General features: G+C 40.2%; 1 protein-coding gene and 1 pseudogene across 4 annotated transcripts in view; one reads left to right on the forward strand and one right to left on the reverse strand.

Moving 5' to 3' along the window:
* The window catches only part of NR2C1 (nuclear receptor subfamily 2 group C member 1), a 31,974-nt gene extending 5,107 nt beyond the window's left edge, over window positions 1-26,867 (forward strand). Inside the window, exons 3-14 of one of the 4 annotated variants that reach the window (XM_088532887.1) lie at window positions 1,771-2,001; window positions 5,281-5,362; window positions 6,070-6,249; window positions 6,576-6,723; window positions 6,808-6,910; window positions 8,036-8,220; window positions 11,018-11,180; window positions 12,620-12,741; window positions 14,942-15,081; window positions 21,745-21,882; window positions 25,685-25,790; window positions 26,308-26,867. In XM_088532887.1, the coding sequence (XP_088389013.1) occupies window positions 1,771-2,001; window positions 5,281-5,362; window positions 6,070-6,249; window positions 6,576-6,723; window positions 6,808-6,910; window positions 8,036-8,220; window positions 11,018-11,180; window positions 12,620-12,741; window positions 14,942-15,081; window positions 21,745-21,882; window positions 25,685-25,790; window positions 26,308-26,482 (1,773 nt within the window). In that variant the 3' untranslated portion in view covers window positions 26,483-26,867. The remainder of the gene's footprint in view (window positions 1-1,770; window positions 2,002-5,280; window positions 5,363-6,069; window positions 6,250-6,575; window positions 6,724-6,807; window positions 6,911-8,035; window positions 8,221-11,017; window positions 11,181-12,619; window positions 12,742-14,941; window positions 15,082-21,744; window positions 21,883-25,684; window positions 25,791-26,307) is intronic. The other 3 variants (XM_088532888.1, XM_088532889.1, XM_088532890.1) reach the window with 3 other exon arrangements.
* LOC148593013 (endogenous retrovirus group K member 5 Gag polyprotein-like) lies at window positions 16,653-19,805 on the reverse strand (annotated as a pseudogene).
* Window positions 26,868-27,785: the final 918 nt, after the last annotated feature.

The raw sequence follows: 27,785 nt of genomic DNA on the forward strand, positions 1-27,785 counted from the left end.
TAAAATGAAAGACACGAAGAAAATATATTTTTTTAAGAAGACAATACAGAATTATTATGCTTCTATTTTATAATATAATCCCTATGGCAACATCGAGTTTGACATTACTAGGAAAAATAATGTGTTGTCATCAAACCCTGATGGATCCCTTGAAAGGAACAGTGATTTTTTTTTCGCCTCATTACTGTGCATTCACAACTTGCACTTTGATGGCCAGCTCTACTTTGAAAGTCTGTTTGTGATTTAATTGGAGTTTTTGCAGGTATGTGTCCACCAGAGGCCAACTGCAGACTGTTCTTAATAGCATAAACTGCTTTCTGTTGTGCCTCCTTCAGGTGCCGAATGTTTCTGAGCTGCAGAAGGCACTTGTGTAGATTACATACCTTTGTGTGGGTAAAATAACAGTTAAATCTCTAGGTTTCTACTACATTATGCAGCAGAATCCGCTTGGGCGTTACCCTAGATTGCCAGGAAGCCCCTTGAATTTGGACACTATTTGAAATGAAATTTATGAATTATCAATGGTTATTCTGCCTGCCATCCTGCTGTAATTACCTGCGAGTGAAATATGGACATGGACTTCTATAGGAAAGCATATTGTTTCAGACATGGTGTAAATTCTCATCTGTGTTCAGAGTTTAACCTAGACAATCAAAAAATACTTTTATTTTGGCTCAAATGGGCTTGTTACACTGATAAAATACAGCAGCTCATGAAGGCATAATAATATTTAATAATTTGTAATAAATAAATAATTAGGACCATGAAAGCTTTAGGAATAGAGTGATATGCATTTATGTTTGGTTATTAAAACTTTTACATTGAACTCGTTTCACTGGTTTGTGATTTAAAAGTAGCTTGTAGGAAATAGTTTGCAGAGCGTTTCTCCTTGGTCTTCAGAATTAACAAGGCAGTTTTTTGGCATGGACTTTCCTATGGAGATAGACAGGGAGTGATTAAAATAGACAGGGAGTGAGATTTTAGTGGAGGAGAGGTGTAATCTTAACTATTGTCTTTGGCAGTTATAAACTGACAAACTCTTCACTCCTAAAACAATAACAAAAAAAAGGAGTTTAATGATGGGCAAAGGGCAAAAAATGAATAGTAATAGCTGTATTTGTGCTTGAAAATAGAGATGAAATGGAAAAAGTAATGTAGACTTGTTTTCTATTATGAAATGAAAATTATGAAATCAAGTTTTCCATTAAGGGAAAATGGCAGAGAGCTAATACTTATTTGTTTTGGAATTTGTATATGCAGGAAACTAAAGCCTAAAATCGATGTACAAGTGAAACAAGATTATTGCTTTTCTTGTTGTCTAATGCTTATTTCTTCCACTTGAGAGTAAGGGTGCAGCTGGGTAATAGAGAGTTGCTTGCCGGGCATCCGAATGCGGGAGGTGCCGAGCGCCGGAATCCGCAGGGAGGCGATAGGATGGCTCCGGATGCCGGCTCCGAGGGCCCAGCCTCAGCCCTGCCTCGGGCCTGGGCTGCCACAGCGCCGAGGGCTGCTCTAGAACTGCAGGCCGTGTGAGGACACCTCAGTGTGAATTCACGTTTTGGCTTCGAACGCCTATGCCTGGGGCATGTTGAAAATGAAAGGGAAAATCCACGGTTTTGCCCGAGTTTCCTTAACTCTGGTGTGACAGAGGGGGAGATGCTCCTGCTTTGCAAATGCTGAGGGCGAAAATCCCATTTTCTTCAGAGCCTAGGCCGGGTCCTAAGAGTGAACTTAAACTACCATAACATTTTGAGATGAATGTATTGTTAGATTGTCACAGATCAGCAGACGGGCCAGAAGATTCAGATTGTTACAGCCCTCGATCAGAGCTCAGCAGGCAAGCAGTTCATCCTAACAAATCATGATGGCTCTACCCCGAGCAAGGTGATCCTTGCCAGACAAGATTCCACTCCAGGAAAAGTTTTCCTAGCAACTCCAGATGCTGCAGGTGTCAACCAACTGTTTTTTGCATCCCCTGATATATCTGCACAGCACATCCAGGTAGAGAATCCACTTTATTTCCTAATATTGGTTCAAATGGGATAAGAAGAGATGTTTTATTTCTAAATATGTCTGGGATCTCCTTTTTTGACCTTTTTTTTTAAACTATATATTTTTCCTTGCATTAGGACATGGCACGAATGCTTAGAAATTATGAAGAAAACAAGTTGCTTTTTTGTAAATTTATTGCTTTTTAATTTTATACCCTGGCTCATGAGGTTAGAAAGACTGTTGTTGTTTTTTGTCATTTCCAGCTCCTGCCATCCTGACAGTCCTTCTTACTGCTTCATTGAGTCTCCATCTGTTTTCAGATATCATTGAAAACTTGCTCTCCTCTCCCTTGCCTTTATCACTCGCCATGTTTTTCCTCTCGGTTTCCTCCTCGCACACCGTTGCCGCTGCTGTTCGCCCGTGGGGATGGTTCTGCAGAGGCAGCTTTGGAGCGCGGCCGCGTGCTGGGGGCTGTGTCAGGGTTGGGACTCCGCAGAGAAGCCCCCGGTGCTCCCTGCTCGCGCGCGGACGGTGCGCGCTGCCGCCCCAGCCCTGCCCTCTCCCTTGGGAGTCTCCTGGGCCACGTCATGCCCGGAGGAGCACTCGGGGGTCCCACTTGGAAGCACAAAGGCTGCGCAGACGCCTCGGCACACGAGAACAAAGCCTGCTCGTTGACTGCTGATTTGTCCACGTACATTGATGCTGCTGTTAAAACAGTGTGTGCTAGGCCAGGCGTCATGGGGACTGTTACAGCACCAGTCCATTTAGTCCGTTTTCAAACATATGCCAAAGGGAAGATGTTAAAAAATAGGACAAGTAAATAGTAGTGCTTCTGGGCATGTTCCTAGTCTAGGCAGGCTTGGAGAGGCCTCCCAGTTTGGAGCTTATAGTGAGACCACCACATTTAATATCTGTCTCTCGATCCGTTAATTAACTATTTAATAAAATTTTTATTACGTACACAAACCTTTTATGCTTTGGTCTGCACAATATCCTACACCTATAAATTCTGTGGTGTAATTCTATGTTGTGCAAAGATTATTTACTTTAAGATTGATTTATCTTCTGAGAAATACTTTATTAGGTGTCTCTTGCACTATGAGAAAAAGCAACGAAGGATTCTGTTCTTGTAAATCTCCATTTTTACCCTACATCAAGAAATCTTTTTTTCAAAAATGGAATCTTCTGATCGTTTAGTTTCTACTTGTGTGGGAGCCAGTCATCTCTGAGTAACTACCCACATGTACAAGCTTGAAGCATAACTCTGTTGTGTATTACATATTTTTGAAACCAGCAAATCTTTGCAAATGGATATACACATTTTTTGCTCCAAGTAATTCTGATTCGGAATTTGTTTGCCGTGAGTATGGAAGCAATAGCAGAAGTCAATCTGTTGTAGTGTCATACGTTGTATCCTAAGTAAGCCTCAACAGCAACATAAACCAGTGGGATGTGGTATCTAGGACCCCTTGTAGAAAGTTATTTTCAAAGACAACCTAAAAGATGAGAAATAAGAAGTGTATCACACTTACTTAAAAATGCAAGTTTCCAGAGTAGGGAAAATCAGAATGATCAACTCAAAGCTCCAGTTCTAGTTGTACAATTTGGGCAAAATAGGACAGCTTGAGAGGCAACAGTGTCCCATTAGCTCTGTTACTTTGTTCTTTGGTCAGTTCAGATGTGTTGGTAGGGTTTTATTTTATTTTCTTTGTTCATTTTATTTTATTTTCCTCTTAGTCTTGATGAAATAGTGTTTCTTACTCAGCTGCATGCGCCTTGGCCTTTTTCGTATTTTTCTCTTTTCATCTTCAGTTTTGCATTTTTTTTTTTTAATCTGTAACCTTCACTTTGCAGTCCCTTCCATTTGCTATGCACAAAACTTCTTCCTCGTTGCACCTTGTCTTTTCCTGCACTTATTTTGCACGGCCTTTCCTCTCGTTGTCTTTTTTCCCTGCCAGTGGCTCCTCATCACCTTTATCAGCAATTCTTATTCTATGTATTCAAGGTCAGTGATGAGTTTGTGGAGTCTGAGGTTATCGTCTCCTCATGGGCCACATTCTGTAGTTCTTACTTAGGTGAATCTTTACATTTCTGTGAAGGTTTCATCTATGGAAGGACTTAGAAATGTATTTGATATCATGTCTTGAACATATCTATTGGTAGTAATGGAAATTAAGAAGGAATGAAAGGTTGATTTTCTATTAACTCAACAAGCATATTTTTTAAAAAGTTAAATGAATTTGTGAGAGTATTGTTACTAAAAGCTAACTAGAAAGAAATAATGATTGTTAAAGTAGCTAAATGTACAGTTTGTGAGATTGTCAACATGTTCTAAAAAAGATAAATTTTAGTTTCCTCAACAGAGCATATGGTACTTCTTCAATACCTTTCTCTTTATCAGAGACTCTGCTTTGAATACGCAAAGCAGGAAGAAGTCAGCCTTTTCGTTAAGATGCATTAGAAGTTAGAAACTTAAAATTGTCCATTTATATCACTTTTCAGTTGGAAGAAAATTTGCCCTTTTCTGTTTTACATTCATCTCCAGATGATGTTTGATTGTCACTTATGTGATCGTGTGTGTTTTCCTTTTGAAAATTTAATTCTAGTTGTGCTTTATTTATGACTCAGCATGATAAAATTTTAAAAGATCAAACCGATGGCTGTTGTGCCTTCTCCGAGGAGCTGTGGATTGAAGATTATGCGCTAACAAAGATGTCCAGGTTTTAGAGATAAATTAACAAGGAAAGACCAGAATACTGTAATAATATCAAGCAGTTACTGAACACCAGACTATATGCTGCTTGATGGTTAATGGTGCTGTTTTCAGAATGCATTTTCTGTTGGCCCACCATTTATGGGTTAGGGTGAATTAACAGTGCTGAACGCAGGATTATTGGCTTCCACAAATGATTTTTTGTTTAGTGCTTCAGCCTCTTTGGCACTACAACCAAGTCTTTAGGATATGCGAGTTTTCTCTAAACACAAAAGTGAACAAAAGGTAAGAGTATGCAGATACTAAATGTATTTCTAAATACATTTTAAAATATTCAATTTTTTTAAAGAAATCTCAGGAAGTTTACAAGTAAAACTTTTACCCCATCCTGAATGGGAACGCAGTGGCATGTAGCTCCTTTCCATCCATGCAGACTGTAAAGTGTAGTGGAGAAAACCTCTTACTTTATAGATTTAGACCTTTACCTTAGAGGAAAACCAGAAGCACCAAATTTATTTTAATCTATCTTGGTATCAGGACAAAGAAAATTGAAATTATTTGTACTTTTTTTTCAGATCTTAACAGACAACTCTTCCACTGAACAGGCTCTAAATAAAGTGTTTGACCTGTGTGTCGTATGCGGAGACAAGGCATCGGGTATTTATTTATTTTTACTTTTTTTAGTTGCGCAACTTCATAAGAACAGTTTAAGGTTTTTCTTGATCTATAAAACAGTTTGCAAGCGTGTATGTGATAAAGGAATCTAGGAAGCCTGCTAGAATTTCTTGAAACATCCAGCAGATGTGATTGAGCTATCTATAAAGATGTTTGTGGGGAAAAGGTCTAAAAATATATTTTTCTGTAAATAAGTTCATAATTCAGATTTATCTCTGCAATATGCCCTACCTAGTTCAAAAACAAGCCTTGAAGCCCCTACATTAAGTTTTGAATGTTTATCAGTGATCTTTCTTTATAGTTTGTATGCAGTTTCCATGTTGCTGAAACCTGAAAAATTACTTAGTATGTGTAAATTAAGAGTTTCTCCTATGTTCTTAAGTACCTGTTTTCTTGAGCTTTTTTAACCTTTCTGTCAATAAATTCAGCAAGAAAATAATAAGCAGTTTAGTGATTTTCCTACTTATACAGGATAAATTTTATAAGCGCCTTAAATTGGAAACATGACTTTTTTTGAATGGCTTTATAGGCACAAGTAATATTTTAAAATTAGTGAGCTGTGGAAAAAATAAGATTGTTCCTTTTTCTGTGTAAAATCATACTTTATTCTGAATAAATATAAACCTTAGAAGAGAAAAGATATCACTGGTATAAAACTACTCTCTTGCTTTATGCTGCACTGTACCTAGGGCGTCACTACGGAGCAGTAACGTGCGAGGGCTGCAAAGGCTTCTTTAAGAGGAGTATCCGAAAGAATTTAGTTTATTCGTGCCGAGGAACAAAGGACTGTGTCATCAACAAGCACCACCGGAATCGGTGTCAGTACTGTCGCCTGCAGAGATGCATCGCCTTCGGGATGAAACAGGACTGTAAGTCTGGGAAAGCAGTGTCAATCTGGGACCAGGAGACCATTCTAGCTAGCAGCTGTGTTAAAGTGCATGCTACGCGAGATATGCTTTATATTAAAAGAATTTGTTACGTTGGTTATATACTTTTAAGTCATTAGACCTGTTTTCTGTAAAAGATTGTGGAAGTTCGGTTATGGTTAGCTAATTGGGTTGCTTTTTAAAATGGCACCTCTAAATTCTCAGCATCGTTTTTGAAATTGCAGAATGAGTAAAGAGAAAAAAAAGTATTATTATATCTTAGACGGTAATTTGTGATGTGACTTAATAGTTGTGTGCTGCTCTGTTAGCTGTTCAGTGTGAGAGGAAACCTATTGAAGTGTCCAGAGAAAAATCTTCAAACTGTGCAGCTTCTACAGAAAAAATCTACATTCGGAAAGATCTACGGAGTCCACTGGCTGCAACACCAACTTTTGTTACAGACAATGAAACAGCAAGGTATGTAAATCCTGCTCAAAAGGACTTGAGCAAAAGTGTTTTCTGTATTGCCCAGCAAATTAAACTGTATCCTATTGGTGTCAGGTCAACAGGTCTGCTGGAGTCAGGAATGTTTGTTAACATTCATCAGTCTGGAATAAAAAGTGATCCTACTGTGCTGATGACTCCGGATAAGGTAAACGATAATGTGAGTAATATATTAGAGTTACCTGCTATACCTGTGCATATGTGGAGTGAAAGTTGTTCTGTTTTGGTGTGTTTCTGTTTGGACAGAATTTAATTTTGAAACAGTGATGTTCCTTTACAAGATTGCCCAGTATCGTAGATGCCTTTTGTTCAGAAGACTGCATAGTAAAAATGATAAAAACTTCCATGAAATGGAGTCTTCTCCAAAGGGGCCTGCTTTCCCTTTCTTGGAGAGAGCTTTAAAAAATGCACCCTCCCTCCCCTTTATTTTTTTTTTGGTCAATCCTGACACATGGTCTCTTCCCCCTAACCCCGCCTTTGTAACAATACAGTGAGGTTGCAAAGGCTCACCTGCAGACAAGTCCACTTGAGCCACACGTGCACACACAAGCCCACTTGTTCTGTCTGCAAAGGGCCCCATCAAAAGTTGTTTCCTCCATTTAACCTTTCCAGCTCCATGTGTGGAGTATAACTAAGGAAGCTAAATGACTCATTGCATACTCATGTTAGCAGCAGCGTGGACTTGTGCACCTTCCTGTTTAAAGTAACTGGAGGAATGAGGGGAGCATGACTTGCTGCCCATCTGAATCACTGGTCATCACTGAATCACTGGGTTACCATGCAATTAAATAGAGGCATTAAAAAAAAAAAAAAACTGTAGCAGAATTCTTTTCTTGCCCGCTTCAAAATGACTTTTTATCCATTCCCTGTTTTCAAGCATTCCTACACTCCTTCAGTCCTGTTTATTTTATGCACTGCAGAGTGGACAGAAAGGAAAGAAGCAGCAAAATATATAGCCTAGGATAGTCCTATAGTGCAGCTGAGTATTTGACTAAGGAGTGGAGATGCTAAAATGTCTTCCTGTGGTTGCTTGCCTTCTGTAGCATTCTTCCTGAAAGACGCAGGTATCTGTTGTTTGTAAACGTAAATGTCTGTCCTGCTCACATTCAGAAGCAACACAGTGTCTAATGGCTGCAGTATGACTACTCGTTTTTTGAAACAGCGGTTTTCTTAGAGGTTTATTCACAAGCTCAGTAATTCATTAGTTAGTGCAGAATTCAGATTCTTCTAATGCAAGTTAACTGTTGCCAGTACGGAAGAATTAAACATTCTACCTTTCTCTCAGGTTGAAGCATGTCAGGGTGATTTAAGCACGCTGGCAAATGTGGTCACATCGTTAGCGAATCTGAGTAAATCCAAAGACGTGTCTCAAAGCAGCGCTGATCTATCTATGATTGAGAGTTTAAGTAATGGAGATGCATCATTGTCTGAACTCCCCCAAGAAGAACAAGCTAGCAGTGATGTTACAAGGTAAGGCACGTTACCACTGAAAATAACATTCTGATGCTTTCTGCATCCGTTTAGATCATTAATTAAATCATCAAGTATCTGCATTAGAAATAACAACAGCTGACTGAGTTTGTGTTGCAGATTGATCTTGGAAAATTCTTCGCAGTAAGATCAGTGTTAATCAGTGTTTAGAATAGTTTAATGCCTTGCTAGTCCCCTTAAAAAATTGAGAAGTATTTTTTTTCTGCACAGAAGAACTCAAATAATGCCCACTGTCAATACAAATACAGTCACTGCATATCCTCCAAACTTGTTTCTTTGATTTTAACCAAGCCATTGTGGTTAGCATATATATCAAATACTGTACATCGTACTTGCTCCGTTATCCTTTCAGTTACGGTCATGCTCTTCCGTGGTTGTCATCCTGTGCAGGATTCTGGCAGTTGTCCCACCAATATTCACTTGCTGCGCAACATCCATGTCATGTCTTCTGGGTTGAAAACATGCAAGTGCAGTAAATCCATCAAGGGAAAAAGGACTGGTATATAGTGGAGTAGCTAGTATTGGCTCAAGCACATGATTTTTTTCCTATGGGACTGCAAGCAGAGTTTGCTGTGCTCCTTTATGTCTATGTGCTGCTTAGCAAGTCAGTGCATGTTGCTGACTGGACCCTTGTCGTGTCCTCCGAGGTGAAGAGCTTGCTGTGGAAGGAGCAACTTGAGCAAACTTCAGTGTGCTACGGCTGCCCAGTAACCTTCCAAATTTTAATCTCCAGGCATTTTCAGGAGCTCTCTCGACCAGGGAACTCTAAAGAGCTCTGGCACAGTGTAACCACCTACTCATTTCTAATAGGTTACCAGATTTCCATAGATTTCCAATAGGGGTTTTCAAGTGAAATATCTTGTAGAAGGGAAGTTATCACTCAAACAGAAAATAAAATTTTGGTCTAAATCATTGATTTCCTTGACAACTTCATCCAACATACACAGGTGTTTACTGAAGAAAAATGGTTTGAGAGGGTTCAAGGAGAAACTTCTATCACCATTTTTCGTGTGTTTTGTGTTTAATTGCTTGCAGCGACCATAGCAAAGCTTTTACTTGACTGATAAAAATTTAGTCAACAATTTTCTTGCTAGCATTCAGCAGCTGTTATATTTTAATGTTACATGCTGTTGTCCTCTAGTGACTTTATTATCTGTGTTCATTTTTTATATCTTATCAGTACTGTTACATATCCATATAGTGAATGAGCTGGATAAAAAGGGAACTAGTCTTGTCTCTAACAAAGAATACTATTTGTTTTAATGTTATTTTCTTTCTTGTTTAGTGGACCAGGTTTTTGTAATTTTCAGGCAAACTTTGTTCAAGATAGTCTTTTTTTTTTCTTAGTGTTTTTTATCTTGCAATATTTGTTCATGTGAGTCAACCTAGATATAGGGGCTTCATGTACAAATAGAAGCCAAATAGGAGCCATGGGGCCTGAAACTGAGATTTCCTAGCAGGAGACAGGCAGTCTAACTTGGACTGCTTGCACACGAGTGCATTCCCTTTTCTCCTGCTTTCCACATAACTGTGACAGGAAATTCCCCACCTATATCTGCTTGTGCCTGCCTTAGTCACCTTCATGTGCTACTAAAGATGTACAGACTAGTGTAGGGCTAAAAACTACTCCAGTTCATGTGGCCTCTCGAGCCTGAAGCAGTGTGAGCAGCTCATTTGTGTTGTGTCTTTTTGGTCAGTAATAGTTACATTAGAAATAGCAAGCACTTAAGGGTTTAGTATATTGGTGCACTTCAGTAGCAAGAGGGAGAGGAGGTGGGCTGAGTTCTGCCATTTGGACGCCAAATTAGGTAGCAGAACTTCTGAGAGTGGTCTGAGACTCTGTGACAGTTAACACATCTCTACACATTGAGAATTGGCTCTACATACTGGCTCATGATGAGTTGTTACAAGTGTATGAGTTTTTTTCATGCAGTGCTTTTATGTAGGAGTGATACTGCCCTCAGGATGCATCGTCTGCCTGCAGGCACTGGTAGTGTATCTACCAAGAGTGCAGATGGATTGGGTTTGGGTCTCAGGTGTGTTTGTGCATAGAGGAACAAGGAAATGATGGTGTGCACAGAGGAACAATGAAACCATGGTGTATACAGGTGTTCCCTTTTGTTTGGTGCTACCAGGCAGCGAAGATGAGTGATACATCTGTGCTTATCCTGGGCTCTCGCCAGTAACGCCTGCGACTTGGGCTTTGCAGGAGTCACTGCCCTGCATCAGGTGGTGTGGAAAATTTGAGAATACGCTCTCCTATATCTTTAGAAGCAGGCTTTCTAAATGAAGTTGAACAGCATAACAACAGTTCATGACATGAAAAGCCAGAAAAAAAAAACATTATTGCTGTTTGCACTTCGTAACAGCAAAACTGCCTACAGTTTCCATGTGCATTAGATTGCTTTAACAACGTGATCATCATGTGCTAAAAACACTCCGTGCCAACGCTCTCAGTAAACACCCCTAAAGAGATCCTGCAAGGCAAACTGTGATTCACCAGCTCAGACATTGTGTCAAAACTGTGAATTTGTTGACAACTAGTGTGATCAGGAAGTACTGCTGACTTTTGTTGCAGAGACAATGTAATCTGGCATTCTTAGGAATTGTGGGAAGAGTTTGTTATTGTATCTTCTCTGCTATTTCTGGTTGTTTGAGGCAGACCTCTGAATACTGCTTGCAGATGTAGAAGTTCCTTCTGAATCAATACGTTCTCAAAGATGAAATTTGCTTCTCCCTTCCTGCCCCCCCCCCTTTTTTTATATGTATCTTACAGAGCATTTGATACCCTTGCAAAAGCTCTAAATCCAGGAGAGGGTGCAGCATGCCAAAACTCAGAGAACGTTGAAGCCAGCGTGCAGCTCGTCGGTGGAGAAACGAGCTTGGATATCGTTGAAATAGAGGGGCCGCTGCTCAGCGACACGCATGTGGCATTCAGGGTACTTAATACTTGAGAATTATTATATGCTGTTTATGACCATTTTAATTTAGTACAAAGTAATTGATGATTTGTTGAAGTGGTCTTTTGCGTTTCTTAGAAGAGTTAGCATTTGTTTAAGGTATTGTTGTTCATTTTTGATGAATATATTGCCCTTGTTCAATGATTAGCACTTTGTTAGAGCTCTTAAGAGCTCTAGCTGCACAGTTTATTGTATCTTAAAACCATAGGTGATCAGTACAAAGAGATTTAAATGGAAAAGTGTCTTGCAAAGCAGAGAGTCAGCATCGACATTCTCACTTATTGCCAGATGGATGTAACGTGTTCTGTAACTGAATACTGAGGCTCCTAAATACGTTTGTCACTGTTTCTCCTTTGCAGGTTTCCCCTACTTTAGTGTGGCGCAAATTGTCTTTAGCCATTAGGAAGAATCTGGTTTCTTTTTTAGAGAGACAAAGACTTTCTAACTTTATTTATCATTTCATAAGCCTGCAGAAATTCTTTCATCCTTTTTTCGTCCTGTTACTCATGGACAAATCAGAAAGCTTCCTTATCCAAAAGTTTCTTCAGCATCAGCCCCTGCATTAAGCTTTGGTGCTCTCAGTAGTGCACAGTTTGATCACTCGGTTCTAGTGTTAATTTTACAATAAAATGTCAGGTCTTATTAATAAACTTAGCAGAATCATTGTATTATGAAGAATTAACTTCTGAGAATAAAACTAGAGCACTATAATTAGCAATTTGGAGTCAAATCCTTTCTTCACGTGGAGGAAGAAAGTATGTGCAGGAAAACCCATTAATTTTACTCATGTAACTTCAGAAAGGTCATTTTTGATGCATCTTGCTTACTGTTTAGGACTTGGGCAGCTCTGTATATAGGTATTTTGTTCACATACCAAAATGCTATTTTGCAAAATAAAAACTAAAGCTACAAGCCAAAGGTCTTATGTGAGATAAGATCTTCTCTGCTCTCCCAAAACTCCACCTAGTAATTGTGGTGATGCCACTGATTTTTCAGGCCACTTGTTCTCCTCCTCTCCGACAGGATTTGGAAAGTTACGGTGCGTCTGTATTTGTATTTTTGGAATATATTTATTATAAATATAAGAAATTTCATAAATGTTCCTAATTACAGTAGGTCTTCTAAAACTTTTATTCTTCTGTGAATGTCTGAAAATTTATTTTGAATTTTCAATTTCCAGGTGTTCCAGATACGAATTTTTATCTAATCTTTTTTTTTTTTGTCCTGTCTTCATTGCTTTGTAATCTCATTAAAATATAACTGTGTGGCTAATATGGAATAAAAGCAGCCATTCAATTTTTGCTTCAAGATTATCCCATGTTTACTTCCAAAATACTTTTACCTATTTCTCTCTAAAAGAAACCATCAAGCCTGATTTTCTGTGTTACAGAAAATGTTCTGTGTTTTTTTTTAACCAGCTCACCATGCCTTCGCCTATGCCTGAATATCTGAACGTTCACTATATCTGTGAGTCTGCCTCCAGGTTGCTTTTCTTGTCCATGCACTGGGCACGTTCCATTCCATCTTTCCAAGCTTTAGGGTAAGTGTTCATGTTTTGTGTTCTCTCGTATTGTGTACGCACAGTTTTTAATTGGCTATTTTTACTGTCTTTTTCAGGGTGATTTTAAAATATAAAACCATTTATTAAAAATGTCTTATAGATCTTCATCATGAAGGTAAATCTGCTGATTAAAAATTACTCCCCACTGAAAGTGATTTTTCAGTAAATCACTTCCTATCATTTGTGAATAGCTACATCCTGATCTCTGATGCTTCTAAGACAGTCATGAAAAAAATCCATGATCTCTGGAACCCTAAATACTGCTATTGTTGTAGATGAATTAGTAGGAATAATTTTGCCTTTGCTAGCCTGTATGGGAGAAATGTTAGCTAGGTTCAGCAAGCCTTCGGAATTGTTTATTTGCCAGGGAGTTTCCAAAAGCAAACTGACTCTGTAAGCAGAAAAAAGTAATTTTTATCGTTCTGTCTGCAGTTAGCTTAACATCCATTTTTTTCCAGCAGAATTTAGTGTGTCATCTAAAATTATTAAGCTATGTGGCAGCACATTGCTGACTGTCATGAGAAAACATTTCCAGACAGTGTGGGGAAAAGTAATTCGTGTTACTTTCAGAAGTCATTTTATGAGGACACATCAAACAAGTAAAGATAGTGTATCAGGTGTGACACGAAGGGAGTACAAATCCAGTTAGTCTTCACCAGAAATCTCTTCCTGTCCTTCTCTCTACAGTGATTTTTAAAATCCAATATCAAAATAGTTTATGACTCTGTGGTAGCAAAGAAATTCCTTTTTAAAGTGAAGGTTTCTTCCCTCTTCCAGAAAGCTTGTCAGAGGCAGGATGACCTGTGATTGCCATTTGTATTCACTTGGGTGTTTAAGACAAATTATTGTACATTCTGTAAGAAAAGATGTTGTGTTGTATGTAATTGGAGTCTGTGTTTTGAGAAAAGAAACAGTAGAATTCTGTGAAATAAAAGGAGAGCAAAAAGGAGGACAAAAGCATAAATGTGATGTTTGATTATTAATGTAAACCGCTGCCCTGCAGAATTCTGAAGTATCAAATTCACACGGTGAATTTCATCATTGATCACTTTAAAGTCTTTTGTAAGACAGAGACGCTGCAAAACTGTAAAAATGCTGCTTTTTAAAAAGCTGCACAGAAAAGCTTTGTGTGACAAAACTCATCAGGTGAAATGGAAATACTCAAAAAATCATGCAGATTTTCTGTAAGTAAGCTACTTCCAATACATTTTGATGTTTGCATAAAAAATGGAGGAGTAGAATGTACTAATAGTGTTGATATTCACCTATGCTAGAATTTCCAGCCCCAATCAAGATCATAATCAACAGAGTATTAAAACACCATTTACCATGAATATATAATTTGCCTTTTCAAGCTTAAAATTTTAACACTTCCAAGTGGAAGTTTTTTTTTTTTTTTAATTAATGCTGCTTTTTAAACTTGAGCAGATTGCATCTGTAACTTTTAACTGCTACAAAGTTGACTTGCTTCAGTTTTCAATTGAAAAAAAATTCTTGGTGCTAATAATTTGGAGGCATCAATGAGCCCCAGCAGAACCAAAATAATAGTTTTTTGAGAAAGGCAGACCATTTTATCCAAGTGGATCCTTCCTTAGGCAGCGATTCGTTAATCTCAGCCAGAGGAGTGTCCTCTTCCCACTTCAGTTAATGATTGAACCGCGTGGTTGAACTCTAACCGCATGGAGAGCGCGGTGCCGTCCGGACCCCTCTCAGCAGGGAGCCGGCACGCTGGGTTTGCACTAGGCCTCCACGTAGCCCCTTCGGCGGGAGGCTAAAGGGGATGCAGCAAATATGATTTGGCGTACAGATAGCATTATGATAAATCATCAGAAACATTTCATAAGACTGCACTAATATTCTTGCAAAAATCCACCCCGTCACACTTTTGCAATTAGAATCCTAGGTTTAAGGTGCTTTTATTCTTTGATAGGTCTTTGTTTCCTTTCAATTTCTAATATTTACTGGTTAAAACAGTGGAACATAGTACCTGATTTTTGACTTCTCAGGTCAAGTATTTTAACTCCAGCATGAAAATAAAAATACTTCTGATGTTGGGCTTCATTTTGATATTGGTTGCATTGGTTGAATTAAGCAAATGTTTCATGAAGTAGTCTTTAAATTAGAAAAAATATGCAAATGGCTGGTGCTATTAAGTGAAATTATTGTATTTTTTTAATAGACAGGATAACAGCATATCATTAGTAAAAGCCTGCTGGAATGAGCTTTTTACACTTGGTCTTGCACAATGTTCCCAAGTGATGAATGTGGCAACTATATTAACTGCATTTGTTAATCACCTTCATGGCAGTTTACAGCAAGGTAAGGTACATGTTGTCTGTGTTCCCAGATCTGCAAAGTAACTTATTTTTTAAGTTTTGAGCAGAGAAGTAATTGATTACTTATCCTTCAACTGCTACTGTAATTTACTCTTTGTAGAGCTTAGTAGTATTGAGTGAAAATAATAATAGGAAATACAGTCCACAAGATTTCAACACAGCAACATTTTTAAGAACATAAATGTACTGTGAATTTGTCCTTTGTGCCAAGTGTGCAGTGTAGAGACTGACCCAGCCGTTCCTTGCTGCACATAGCTGTGAGACAAAGCAACCCAATGCTGCCTTTTTTATGTACTTTCTTTACACAACCTGGGGGCTTGATCGCTTCTGTATGCTCTGTTAGACTACAACTAGCTAAGCCCAAGGTTAGCTACTCGTTGCTATCTGTATTTCACAGATATTGCATTTTTCTTTCTGTGCACGGGATGGCTTGGTTTTTGCAATGACTTTGAGGTTTGCCCCTCTCTAAAATTTGTCTCTAGTGCTTGCAGATGACTGGAATGCCCTCTGCTATCTTTGCAGTACTGCAGATCCCAGCTTCTCCTTTAAAAGGAGCCAAAGGAAATATTTCCAAAATCTTATTTAGAATCTGATACAGGTTCAAAGCTTGTTCTGACTTACCTGCTCCAATCCTCTATCTGTTGCAACATCCTGGTGAGCAGGTCTAGAGCTGTGCTCTTACCCTGTTTATGAGGACATTTTGTAGCTTGCAGTTTTAAACTTGTAACAAGTCTTCTAAGTACCAATTCTTAAAAACTGGTAATGTCTTTTACAACTGTGAAGGTTTCTTGAGTCTGGTTCTTGGACAATGTTCTTCATTTGCAAAAAAAAATAGGAAAGGGTCCTTAGATGCCAATATTAGATGTCTTAATTCACAGAAATAGCAGAATTGCCCTAACAAACAGCAACAACACATGGCATAAATCTTTGTCGTCTATCTAAATCCTCTAAATTTTATCTTCAGTGCCATGCAAAAATAGGCTGGCAAACTGTAGAAAAAAGCAATCCATTAAACTAGAGGGCTTTGCTGAGGCCCACCCCGCGAGACGGAATGAACAGCACTTCAATGTGAAGCAGGTTCAATTCGCTTTATTATTGTCTGCAACAGAACTTTATACCTTTCCAGCACCCGTACACGTGGACACGCGCTAAGCAACAGCATTCCCATTGGTTAGGCGATAGTGTCCATGCATCGCTAGCTTGCAGCTGATTGGCGCTCTTCTCGGTGCTCTGTTGCTGGGTCTCCCGGACGTCCATCTGGTTGTGGCCGGTTTAGTCCCCCTGAAACTGTCCACGAGCACGTTCTTGTCCTCCGGGTGACCTCGAATCCCATTACCTCAGTTCCTTATATTCTTGCAAAAAGCGCTAAGGCCCCAACATTTCCCCCTCTTTTTTCAAAAACAGAATTAGCAATATCATGCATCAAACACTGCAAACATTGGCAAAGACAAGGCAACATAGGTACAAACACAAGTATAACCATCCCGATCATGCATGAGTGGTACAAAATTTCTGTAATCCATGATCCTAAACCTAGCGATCTGAGCCAATCTTCTAATCCCCAACTTCACACTGCCAGCACCCGTCTAACTGTTCTGCCGTTCGCCTTGATCGATAAGGGCACACAGTGGTATTTAATAGAGTATCATTAAGCACAGCAAAATTAGCTACATACCCATTGAATTCCTGAGGTTGCCAAACAGGGACACCTATCAAACAAGTGCGGAAAGGGTCTCCTGGACATTGCAAGCTAAGACAGAAGGCTTTTTGGCTTGTCTGGTTAGCTATGGTGACCCAAATGTTCTCTCTCGGCTGAATTTCTGTCTGCCATTTCCCCTGCACTATCCCTGTCACCGTTATCAAGATGATCACCAACCAGCTGAACCTCATCCATTCTGACATCCTGGTCCATTAACTGTTCCTGTCTCTTCCGCAACCACGGTCGTACCCACTTGGCTGGTACCCAGGTCGCTCCATCTCCTGCAAGTACACAAGCATAACCCCGTCCCCAAGTAACTAACTCGACTGGACCTTCCCAGATCTGTTTCTGCGGCCAGAAAACTTCTACTTGTACCTTTTTTCCTGAAAGATCAGCTGAGTTTTTAGAAAAATGGGTGAAAATAGGTATGTTATCATCATTTCGAGGGTTAAGCCAATTTAAAAGATAGCATACTTTACTGGTTAATTCGTAGGGACCCATCTCCCCCTCTTTTTTCAAAGCAAACAATAATTGTTTTATATTTCGATGGTGACGCTCGATAATGGCCTGACCACCAGAATTATAAGGGATACCCGTCTGATGGATTATTCCCCATTGCTGGAAAAAGGTTTTAGAGGTGTTACTCTTATACGTGGGTGCGTTATCTGTTTTTATGATGTCAGGCTTTCCTAGGATGGTAATTGCCTGAGCCCAATGTTTGCAGGCCGACTTGGCATTTGTGGAAGTGGCTGGGGTCTGATTCTAGCCTCTGTGATAACCATACCCAAATAATTCCAAGGAGCTTGCCTTTGAACTTTTCCAGGGGCAACGACCAAGCCAAATTCCTTTAAACAGTTAATTAACTCCTCTTCCTGCTTGGCTGGTAAAACTTCAGGGCTTGCTATTAGGATATCATCCATGTAGTGGTACGTAATCAAATCTGGGCGATTTTCCCTCCACGGTTTCAGGGCCAAATTCACAAACCATTGACAGATGGTTGGCGAATTCTTCGTTCCCTGGGGAAGAACTACCCACCGGTATCGCTCTGATGGGCCTTCCCTGTTGATTGTAGGAACCGTGAAGGCCAATTTTTCACTGTCCTCTGGGTCGAGGGGTATAGTAAAGAAACAATCTTTTAGATCAATTACTAGCAAATTCCATGCCTGTGGGAGCATAACAGGTGAGGGCAACCCTGGTTGTGGAGCTCCCATGTTTTCCATGCATGCGTTAACAGCTCGGAGATCATGTAACAACCTCCACTTTCCTGATTTTTTCCTAATGGTGAAAATAGGGGTGTTCCAAGGACTCGTTGACAGCTTAATGTGACCTTGGTCTAACTGTTCTTTAACTAGTTCCTTTAGGTGATGCAGCTTTTCCTCTGGTAGCGACCATTGGTCCACCCACACAGGGTCCTTCGTGGTCCATGTTAACTTTAAGGTAGGGCGGAAGCTGCCCCCAATGGCCGCTAGGGAAAAGGTGTCTGCAAGATGACTCCCCGCTGGGCCAGAACATCCCTTCCCAGCAGCCACAGTGACGTGCACATCACATAAGGCTTTATCATGGCTCTATTTCCCTCTTCATCCATAACTGTTACAAAACATCAACCAACCTGCGTAGGAGATTGCCCCCCTATACCTGTCACAGGAGCATCAATCTCTTGCAGATCCCACTGTGGTGGCCACGCAAATTTGGGAACGATAGTGATATCTGAACCTGTGTCAATCATCATGGCAACATCAGTAAGACGAACACCATCCAGTCCCACCATACTCACGGGTCTTGTCGGACGCTGAGTAGCTATCTTTTCACAAAAGGCAACCTGGGAGGGTCCAGAAAACCCAAAGCCCTTGTTTCCATGCTGGGCCTGTCCAGGATTAGGAACTATGGCTCGAAAAGGTATCAATTGGGCTATCCTGCTCAATGCTGGAATAGTAATAGGAGGGTTGAAAATTTTTACCGTTATGCCAATCCAGAGTAATCAGCATCAATACACCCTGGTAGAACAAAAATGCCCATTTTTGAAGCTGAGGAACGGCCAATCACCAAAGCGGATAGACCCCTCCCCAGGGGACCAGTGCACGTGGACTCTAATATGTGCATATCAGAATCTCTAATTATTGTGGATTTTGCCACGGCCAGATCGACTCCTGCACTTCCGCAAGTTGCGGAGGAGAGTTCGCAGAGGCAGCCATCGTTTGGGGATATTTGTTCGCCGCGTCCCTCGTAACGCGGCGGCTCCCGTTTCCCTGCAGCGGTGTACCGTTCTTGTAAAATCGTGACCGACACTCTGCTGCCCTATGCCCAGACTTTTGGCATTTTGCACAGTTTCCATTAAATCCTTTCAGGCCCACACCTTCCATCCTCAATTTGTTAGGACACTTCCTTTTCACATGTCCTGGTTGACCACATTGAAAACACACTCCGTGAAATCCTTTATCCCCCTTTCCAGACATTCTCCCCTCTTTGAGTGCTGCGGCCAAAGCCATGGCATGTATTTTAGCCTTCTGCTCTTCCTCAACCATTGGTGCTCAGGAGCATACTTCTTTCATTTGAACAATTGAGGCCCCTGGTGGCAGAGTAGCCAATAGTTGTTTACAGGATTGGTTCGCGTTTTGGATTGCCAATTCTTTAGCCAATATCGCTTTCATCTCTGGAGGCACATTAGGTGCCATATCCAGGGCATCCTTTAGCCGGTCGACAAAGCCGAAAAAAGGCTCGTTTGGCTTTTGTACTATTTTGGTGTATGGTAATTGAGGTGTTCCTATCTGTGGCAGGGCAAGAAAGGTTGCTAAAGCTGCATTTTTTGACTGTTGTAATATTCTAGGATGAAGCGCTGCTTGGGCCTCGGGTGCCCGATAACGCCCATTTCCCGTCAGTTGGTCGAGAGTGGCGATCCTTAATGGATCATCCATACTACAATTTAAATTTTCGAATTGCTTTTCTTCCAACCTTTCTTGCCACTTCGCTAGCCAGAGCATATAAGTAGTGGAGGAAAGCAGAAGTTCCATTATAGCCCTGCTGTCCGCAGGAACCATATTAGAATATTTAAACAAAGCAGAGACTTGGTTTCGGACTAGCTTATTATCATGTCCATATTGCATCACTGTTTTTTTGTAAACTTTGCACCAATTTCCAATCTAAAGGTTCCCACTTGGGGCCCTGGGCTCCCACTACTACGGGGGCTGCTAGTGGAGTTAATACCGATTCCCCCTGTAGCCGAGCATTCTCTATCAACCCCTTATACCGTGCTCCCGCATTAAAAGTTGGATCAACAGGTGGCGCCACATCCTTATATTTTCCCCCACCATCACTTCCACTTACAGTGGCTCGGAGCCTCGACAACAATCCCTCCTCAGCTGGATGGCTTCCTCCAGCTGCTTCCCTTTTCCTTTGAATCTCCCATAACTCCTCAACCTCCCTGCCCAAAAGGCAGCCCTCCAGGCCAAACTTTGCCTGCAGATAATTTTTTGCTTCATCAAGTGTCATACTCCCTTCTTTGACCATCTGCAGTACTCACTCTTTTTTCCGTCTCAAAACCTCTTCAGTAGCCTTAAAGCTAGAAGTACCTTTTCGCGCCTCCCACTGCCCCAATTGTTTATCCACATTCTCCAACCCCTCTACTATAGCCTTATGGGCAGCCTTATATGCTGCCTTCACATCTCTTGCCCTGGACCCGCTGTCTAATCGCCGCATCTGTTCCAACAACTCTGTCATCCTCTCCGCTTGTTCCCGAAGTTCTCGTCGCATTCTTTGGGCAATGGCGTCATCGTCGTCCGATCCATCCGGGATCTGTGCTTTAATCGGATCCATGTCCATCTCGGGCGCTGTGGGGGGTGGTCGTTCCTCCCCCTCCCACGGTGGAAGATACTCATCCGCTCCCTGCCATACTTCACGTTCAGCTAAAGTTACTGGACACGCCTGCCGAGATGAAGCCCCTTTTGCCTCGTTGTCCACTTCCTCGTGTGGACTTGGCTCAGTAATTTCAGTCCACTCGAAGTCTCTGGAACCATTCTCCTCCCCTTTTCCTTCGCGGAGTGCTTCCCTTAAAGCGGCAGCGACTTTTGAGATCTCAGTCTCAGTCTTTTGAGCGAGCCATAATAAACATTCTACAATAGCACCCTCCGTTGCTGATGCAGCAATTCCCATCCTGCTCCCTGACTCACCAGGTCAGTCGTGGCCACAATCCGCCTTTCTTCGGGCGCCCAGCTACTTCTCCGCTGGCTGCAGGATCCATCGCGTTACCTGCGATCACTTCGGGGTCACCAGATGAGACGGAACGAACAACACTTCAATGTGAAGCAGGTTCAATTCGCTTTACTATTGTCTGCAACAGAACTTTATAACTTTCCAGCACCCGTACACGTGGACACGCGCTAAGCAACAGCATTCCCATTGGTTAGGCGATAGTGTCCATGCAGAGCTAGCTTGCAGCTGATTGGTGTTCTTCTCGGTGCTCTGTTGCTGGGTCTCCCGGACGTCCATCTGGTTGTGGCCGGTTTAGTCCCCCTGAAACTGTCCACGAGCACGTTCTTGTCCTCCGGGTGACCTCGAATCCCATTACCTCAGTTCCTTATATTCTTGCAAAAAGCACTAAGGCCCCAACAGGGCTTTTTTCCTCTTTTTGTAAGGAAGGAACTGAATAATTCATTCTGAGGCATCGTCTTTTTCTGCAATGGAGTGATCTTTGCATAAAGTAATCCTCTGTATGCCAAGATACATCATTGATTCTAAGATGTAGGGCACAGATCTGCCACAGATCCCAATTCAATCAGAATTGATTTCTAGATAATTCAGACCTACTATACGAGTCTATAGATGGCTTACGTTTCCTGCTGTATGAACCCAATAAAGTAATGAATACATTTGTTTCTAAAAAATTCAGTGTGACGACATTTTTGCATATGTGTTGACTTTGGGGTTTTTATATTTTGTGTATGTGTGACTTAGACAAGCTGCCAACAGACAGAGGAAAACTCATAATGGAGCATATTTTCAAGCTGCAAGAATTCTGCAACAGTATGGTCAAGCTTTGCCTGGATGGGTATGAATATGCCTACTTGAAAGCAATCGTCCTCTTCAGTCCTGGTATGTAATTATTCCTAATGTAAAACATTATTATTTGACTACAAAATCTTTAGTGGTCTAAAGTCTATTGAAAACACTCCACTGAAAATTTGCTACGTTTTCTGCAAAGCCATATTTTAGATAGGTTTTCCTTAATATTCTTTTAAGGGATGATGGAAAGAGTTTGAGACAGATTTTCGGAAAGTGGAGAAGTAACAACAGATAAGTAGGCTGAGTGGTAACTGAGATTAGCTCGCTTGTAATTCCTAATGATCTTTGTTTTTCAGAGTTGGGACCTAGCTATGCTAACCACTGCAAAAACAATGTGATAATAGCCAGGAGTTACTTATCTATATGTTGGATTTTTTTGCCATATAGCTTCTGCCTGTTTTATGATATGCAGCTACTGCTCCACTTGTTGAGAAATCTTAGGAAGTGTGTAATGCGTGAGGTAGAGGGCTGTAGAAAGGGGAGGTTTAATATTTTAGTGAAGAGAAATTAGTGCTCCTCTGGAGCTTTTAAAATTTTACCCTTGTCTAAACTTTAATTTTATGCCTTCTTTCTGGGGCACTCTTTGAGGATCTGGAGTTTACTTTTCAGAACTGTTTTTCTTGCAAATGCAACTGGAGTGTATTGAAGTTGAGTTTTGAAGTATGAAGCAGTCTCTTTGAGCCTTTGTTTCCCACATGTAAAATTACAGTGATACATACCTCACTTATTATGAAGTAATATTATAAAAATAATATTACTTATGAAATATGTATTATGGATATTATGAAAATAAATTGGTGTATAAAGCCTTTCTGAAGATGGTGACCGAACACCAGAAAACATCCCATATACTCTTTATTTCTAAGTTCTCGACAGTATTTTTAATATACTCTAAACAAGGTCTATGGGCATACATTAGACAAAGATGAAGTACCGATTATTTTTTTTTCCTTCTAAGAGAGAAGCCATCAATATGGAAGAGAGAGTTCCCTTGGTTAAAATAGTTAGTGATTGATCTGTTAGATTACATAATGCATATGCGTGGGCAGACGGTAGAAAACTTGTAAAAAAAATTTTTTATATATTTATCTGGTATATTTCAGGTCTTAGATTCATCATTCAGAGTTTAGATAAAAATAATAAATAATAATTTTAAAAAAATTCTTGTGTAAAAGGAAGTTATATATGCTTCAAGTATTTTTGTATCTCCAGGACATTTTCACTGCCACATTTAGGAAGTGTAATCTTCAGTCACTGCATTTTGCATTAGCAAGTTTGAAAAGCATCAACAGCTTGCTTATTCCTTATGGCCCCTACTCTTTTTAGACACTGATGTCCCATATTTAAAAAAAAAAAAAAGAAAAAAAAGAGTTTATTTTAAAAAGCTGTCTTATTCGTAGTGATTACTCCATGTCTGCAGTGGGTATTCACGTTTCCTTTGTTTTGCATGTTTCTTTCAGTGGCAGTGAAGACTTTGCTCTTCTATTTAATGTTAATCAGTTTGGGTTATGAAAATTGAAAAAATGATAATGTCTTCAAAAAAAATGGGTTCGTAAAGCTCATTCTTTTAATCAAAAAAACTTGTCCAGTTGGTTAGGGAAAAGATGAAAAGTATGGCGTGACTTCAGAGGCGTCCCCGCGGCTCCGTGGCATGGCAGTGAAGCCCTGCCAGAGTGCAACATCAAATTGATAAGGATTATTCCATTAAAATACCAAATAAAAGTGCTTCAAAAAAAATTATTTCTTAAAGTGCCAGTTTTTCTGAAAACCTATCCCATGAGAGGAAGGGCGCTGGCAAGAGTATTCAACATAAATCTGGTCAGTCCGAATATGGAGGAGAAAAGGGAGTTTGATTCTTGTCCGTTTTACAGCTTCATTAGATTTACTAGTTTTCAGAACTCTGTTTTCCCAGTAAGTTGCAGCTCACCCTTTCAGAGAGATGTTAATTGAGACAAGAAAAACTTCTGGAACTGGAACACTTTTAAAATGTGAATTTTAAGCAAATTTTCTTATGGACATGTATGCACAGGCACACATACATTCATGTATGTGTATAAGAATTGTGGGGCTCTTGCTTTCCAGTTTCCCTCGTAGTCACATGATTCTTTTCATATATGGTAATTTCTCTTTCTCCAAAGAGGCTCCGCATTTCCCAGTACAGAAATCCATGGAATTGATCTAAGCAAGTAGCAAAACTTTGCCTATCCTCCATTTCCTCTTTTAATACTGCATTAATGGAAGCCTTTTGAGGTGAAAGAATTTTCAAATAAGAAGCAGTATAAGTAGTGCCAGAACCCTGTCGTAAAGACAAGAAATTTCCGGAAGGTATTCCAGGGAGACCACCTCCTTATTCTGCACCTCTGCAGGAAAATCAGATCCTGAGTATTTTCGCTATAGGAAGTAATCCCTGGTCTTAGTCCTCATGACTGTGTTTTATGTGCTTACTTTTACAGTCTGCTAAAGCACAGGAACTATTTGAGTTTTCTGATAAGCAGTGGCTCGGGTGGATATAATTGCATTTGGAACAGTCCCTAGCTGTTAAGGGCTTTCCCTTTGTCTGGACTTCTGCTATTCCACCAGAAGCGCCAGGGGCTTCCTTTAAGGGAAGGCAGGGGAGGGTGGGCAATGGCTTGTGATGCTTTCAGCACCCTGGCTAACGCTTGGGATACTCCATGCCCCCAAACAGCCCTTTCGTGCCATTCCTGGGGCTTTGAAGGCTGCTCCGGAAAAGAAAGGGAATGTTGGAGGAATACCTAAAGTCCATTCCCCTGGCACCACGTCTGCTAGGTTTTGTCGTAGAATCTGTTGGCATCTCTGAAAAAACAATTCTGTTAGAAACCAGAAAACATTTTCCTCGCTATGAAGTACTTACACTTGCAAAACAGTGTTTACTTACTTAGTTGATCTGAAATTAATTTGTCTCCCTCCAATTACATTTGACAAGGAAGCAAATCCCACCAAAGGACTGTCGGGTCAGACCACAGAGATGAATTTTTCTTTAGTTCGGGGCTTTCAGGTGATGACCCTAACGATGTATAGCTGCTTTAATGACAGTGTACATTCTTCAAGTCAATATTCTTGATCTTGGCTCCTGGCTTTGGTGAAGGCAGGCCATGTATTGGGAGAGGAGTGATTGCAAGTAGGAATCGTATATGATCGCATCACAGAAATACAATTTGTGATTCATCATGATATTGTGACAGTAGTATACTTGCACTAAGCCAGACAAGTAATAAATTACAGACCATCTAAAATATTTAGAAGTACCAGAGAGTAATTTGCAAATGTGACTTGGCACTTGGATTAATACCTCTTCTTTTTAGTAAGATTTAAATTTCATATTTTTAAATTGCTGCTGACAATTATATTTAGCACCCTGGAAAATTTTGTACCAGACTGCTGAAAAGCATATCTTCCACAGTTGTTAGGGAATAAATGGCCATAGCCTTTTATTTTATTTTTTTTCAGCTGATCCTAATGTTATTCTTCACCTCTGATTCAAATGCTGTGTATGCCTGCAGTAATCTAGTGAAGTCTGACTGCACTATGACACCATTCTGTGCAATACAGACAACACAGCTGAATCATGAAGATTATCTTAAATATTGCGAGTGCTGCATTTATTTGAACTCATTACAGTGTCTGGTTGTATCTGTAAGCAATTAAGTAAAATATCAACATGAAAAAGGAGGTAAAGAGGTGTCCTGTTGAGCCTGCTGGAAACAGCTAGTAAATAACCATTTGAGCATGCTTACAGTCGGATAATCTGTATGGATTTATGGATTTTAGCATGTCACATAGAGCAAGTATAATAATGTAGTATGTCTTTCAGATCACCCTGGTCTTGAAAATGTAGTACAGATTGAGAAATTTCAGGAAAAGGCCTACATGGAGTTCCAAGACTATGTAACAAAAGCATATCCAGATGATACTTACAGGTGTGTGAACTTCCATGGTTACTTCATTTACTTTTTTTTCAGAGCATCTATGATCTTGGTTTGTGCACTCTTTCTTGTAATAAATATGTCAATTTAAGAAGTTACTTTTAGTGAACTTATATGTACTCATTTATTGTTACTTTCCAAAATTGAGGCTCGAGTGCATTTTGCATTTACAAGGCAATATTTTAGTTGTATTCAGTTCGAATTGCACTCTCTTGGGTTATTTGATCTTTTTCTAAGCCAAAACATTACTGTACAATTTATCTACACTGACTTGCACATTGCTTTTTTTTGTTTGTCAAAGATGTGACTGGCCATAAATTATATAATCTGTTGATTTAATTATCTATGCCTTTCATTAACTATTTATATTGAGTTTTGACTGGTGTTGTCCCTTGTTGTTGTTTCTTTTCTTCTCTTTCCATACTGAGAATATAATCATGCATCACTCCAAAGTGTGTGACAGCATTTGCATAACACTTTTTACCCAGCCCAGCATTTTTTTTATTTTCAGACTGTCTAGACTTCTTCTCCGGTTGCCGGCGCTTAGGCTGATGAGTGCTGCCATTACCGAGGAGCTCTTCTTTGCAGGACTAATTGGCAACGTCCAGATTGACAGCATCATCCCATACATTCTACGAATGGAGACGGCGGACTACAATTCGCAAATAATTGATCATGCTATATAAAAGCAGAGCTCAAGGATTCTGTACCATGGCAGTCATGGTGATGTAAATGCGTACCCTGTCTCCAAGAGATGGCAATAGGCCTTCCCGAGCACTGTTCCGAAGAAGGCTGCAATCCCTCCCTTCCCATACGCTTGGGAATGTGGTGGAGTGGCTTAAGGAATATAGGATCGCTTCCTGTTTTTCATCTGGTCTTCAAGGACTTGCAAATTAACTTGGTATCTGAAGAAAATCAAGAACTGTCCATCCTATTTTTGTAGATAGATGAACTTGGAATATTTGTTTATAAAGTCCAGGCTTGTGAAGAAACTGAGGAAGCTTTGGCTGAACTAAGGTATCACAACTTGGTTTGACCTTTTTAGATAAATAAATTAACTTTCTTCTCTGAGTTGTGTTTTCAGTGTTTTGCTGCTAGTGCTTTCTCCCTGATTGAATGGAACGTACATGGTCTGATATGCTGAAAAAGCCAAGGTTTCCATGGAAACAACCTTTTTAATCAAGCTCATTTTTTCTGATTTTTTGTTTCTGAAGAGAGAGTTTGATATATATATATTTTCCTGAATGAAACACTGGATACTGCTTCAAGTACAGAGAAATGAGAGAAAGATCACATTTCAAAAATACTCCTTGTATGTTGGTGCAGTTGATCAAAAGTGAAGCTGTAAAGGGTCAGTACTAGTTGTTTTTGTGGATGCAAAGGAATTCCGTGTTGTAGTGATATGTGTTGGTAGACCTATGGAAAACTAAGAGAAGTGGGTGCTGCACGTATGCAAAGAGAACAGCCTCCTGGGTTTTGGCTTTGGAAGTTAGAGCTTGTTCACGCTGCCCCTTCCTCCTCCATACTCAGTGCACAGAGACAGAGGCATTGCAGGCGCCTCTAATTTCTAACCACCTCTGTAAGAAGCAAAATATGGTGTTTTTCAAATTTGTGCATCTGTTCACCTCTCCTTGCATGGGATTGAGGGGATTGTTTATTATGGTCAACCTTTGGCTGTGTGCTTCTCTTTGCCAACTATATGCTTATTTTTAAAAACTGAATTTGTGGAATCTGTTCTCCCTCTTATCTTCACTGTCTCCCCTGCTTTTCCTTTCCTTATCAGAAATGGGTCTAAGCACTGGATACATGTTGCCCGAATCGTACTCTATGGCTCTAGCTAAGGTGCAAGCTCTTTTCTGTCTCCGGGAGTGCACCTCACTGCCATGTAGCACTGATGGGGGCTCTTCTTGCTTCACACAGAGTTACAGGATGGTTAGCGTTGGAAGGGACCTCTAGGGATCATCTAGTCCAACCCCCCTGCTCCAGCAG

This window comes from Tinamus guttatus, unplaced genomic scaffold, assembly GCF_059628265.1.
Source record: "Tinamus guttatus ecotype Peru unplaced genomic scaffold, ASM5962826v1 Tinamus_guttatus_pri_ptg000472l, whole genome shotgun sequence".
Lineage (NCBI taxonomy): Eukaryota > Metazoa > Chordata > Aves > Tinamiformes > Tinamidae > Tinamus > Tinamus guttatus.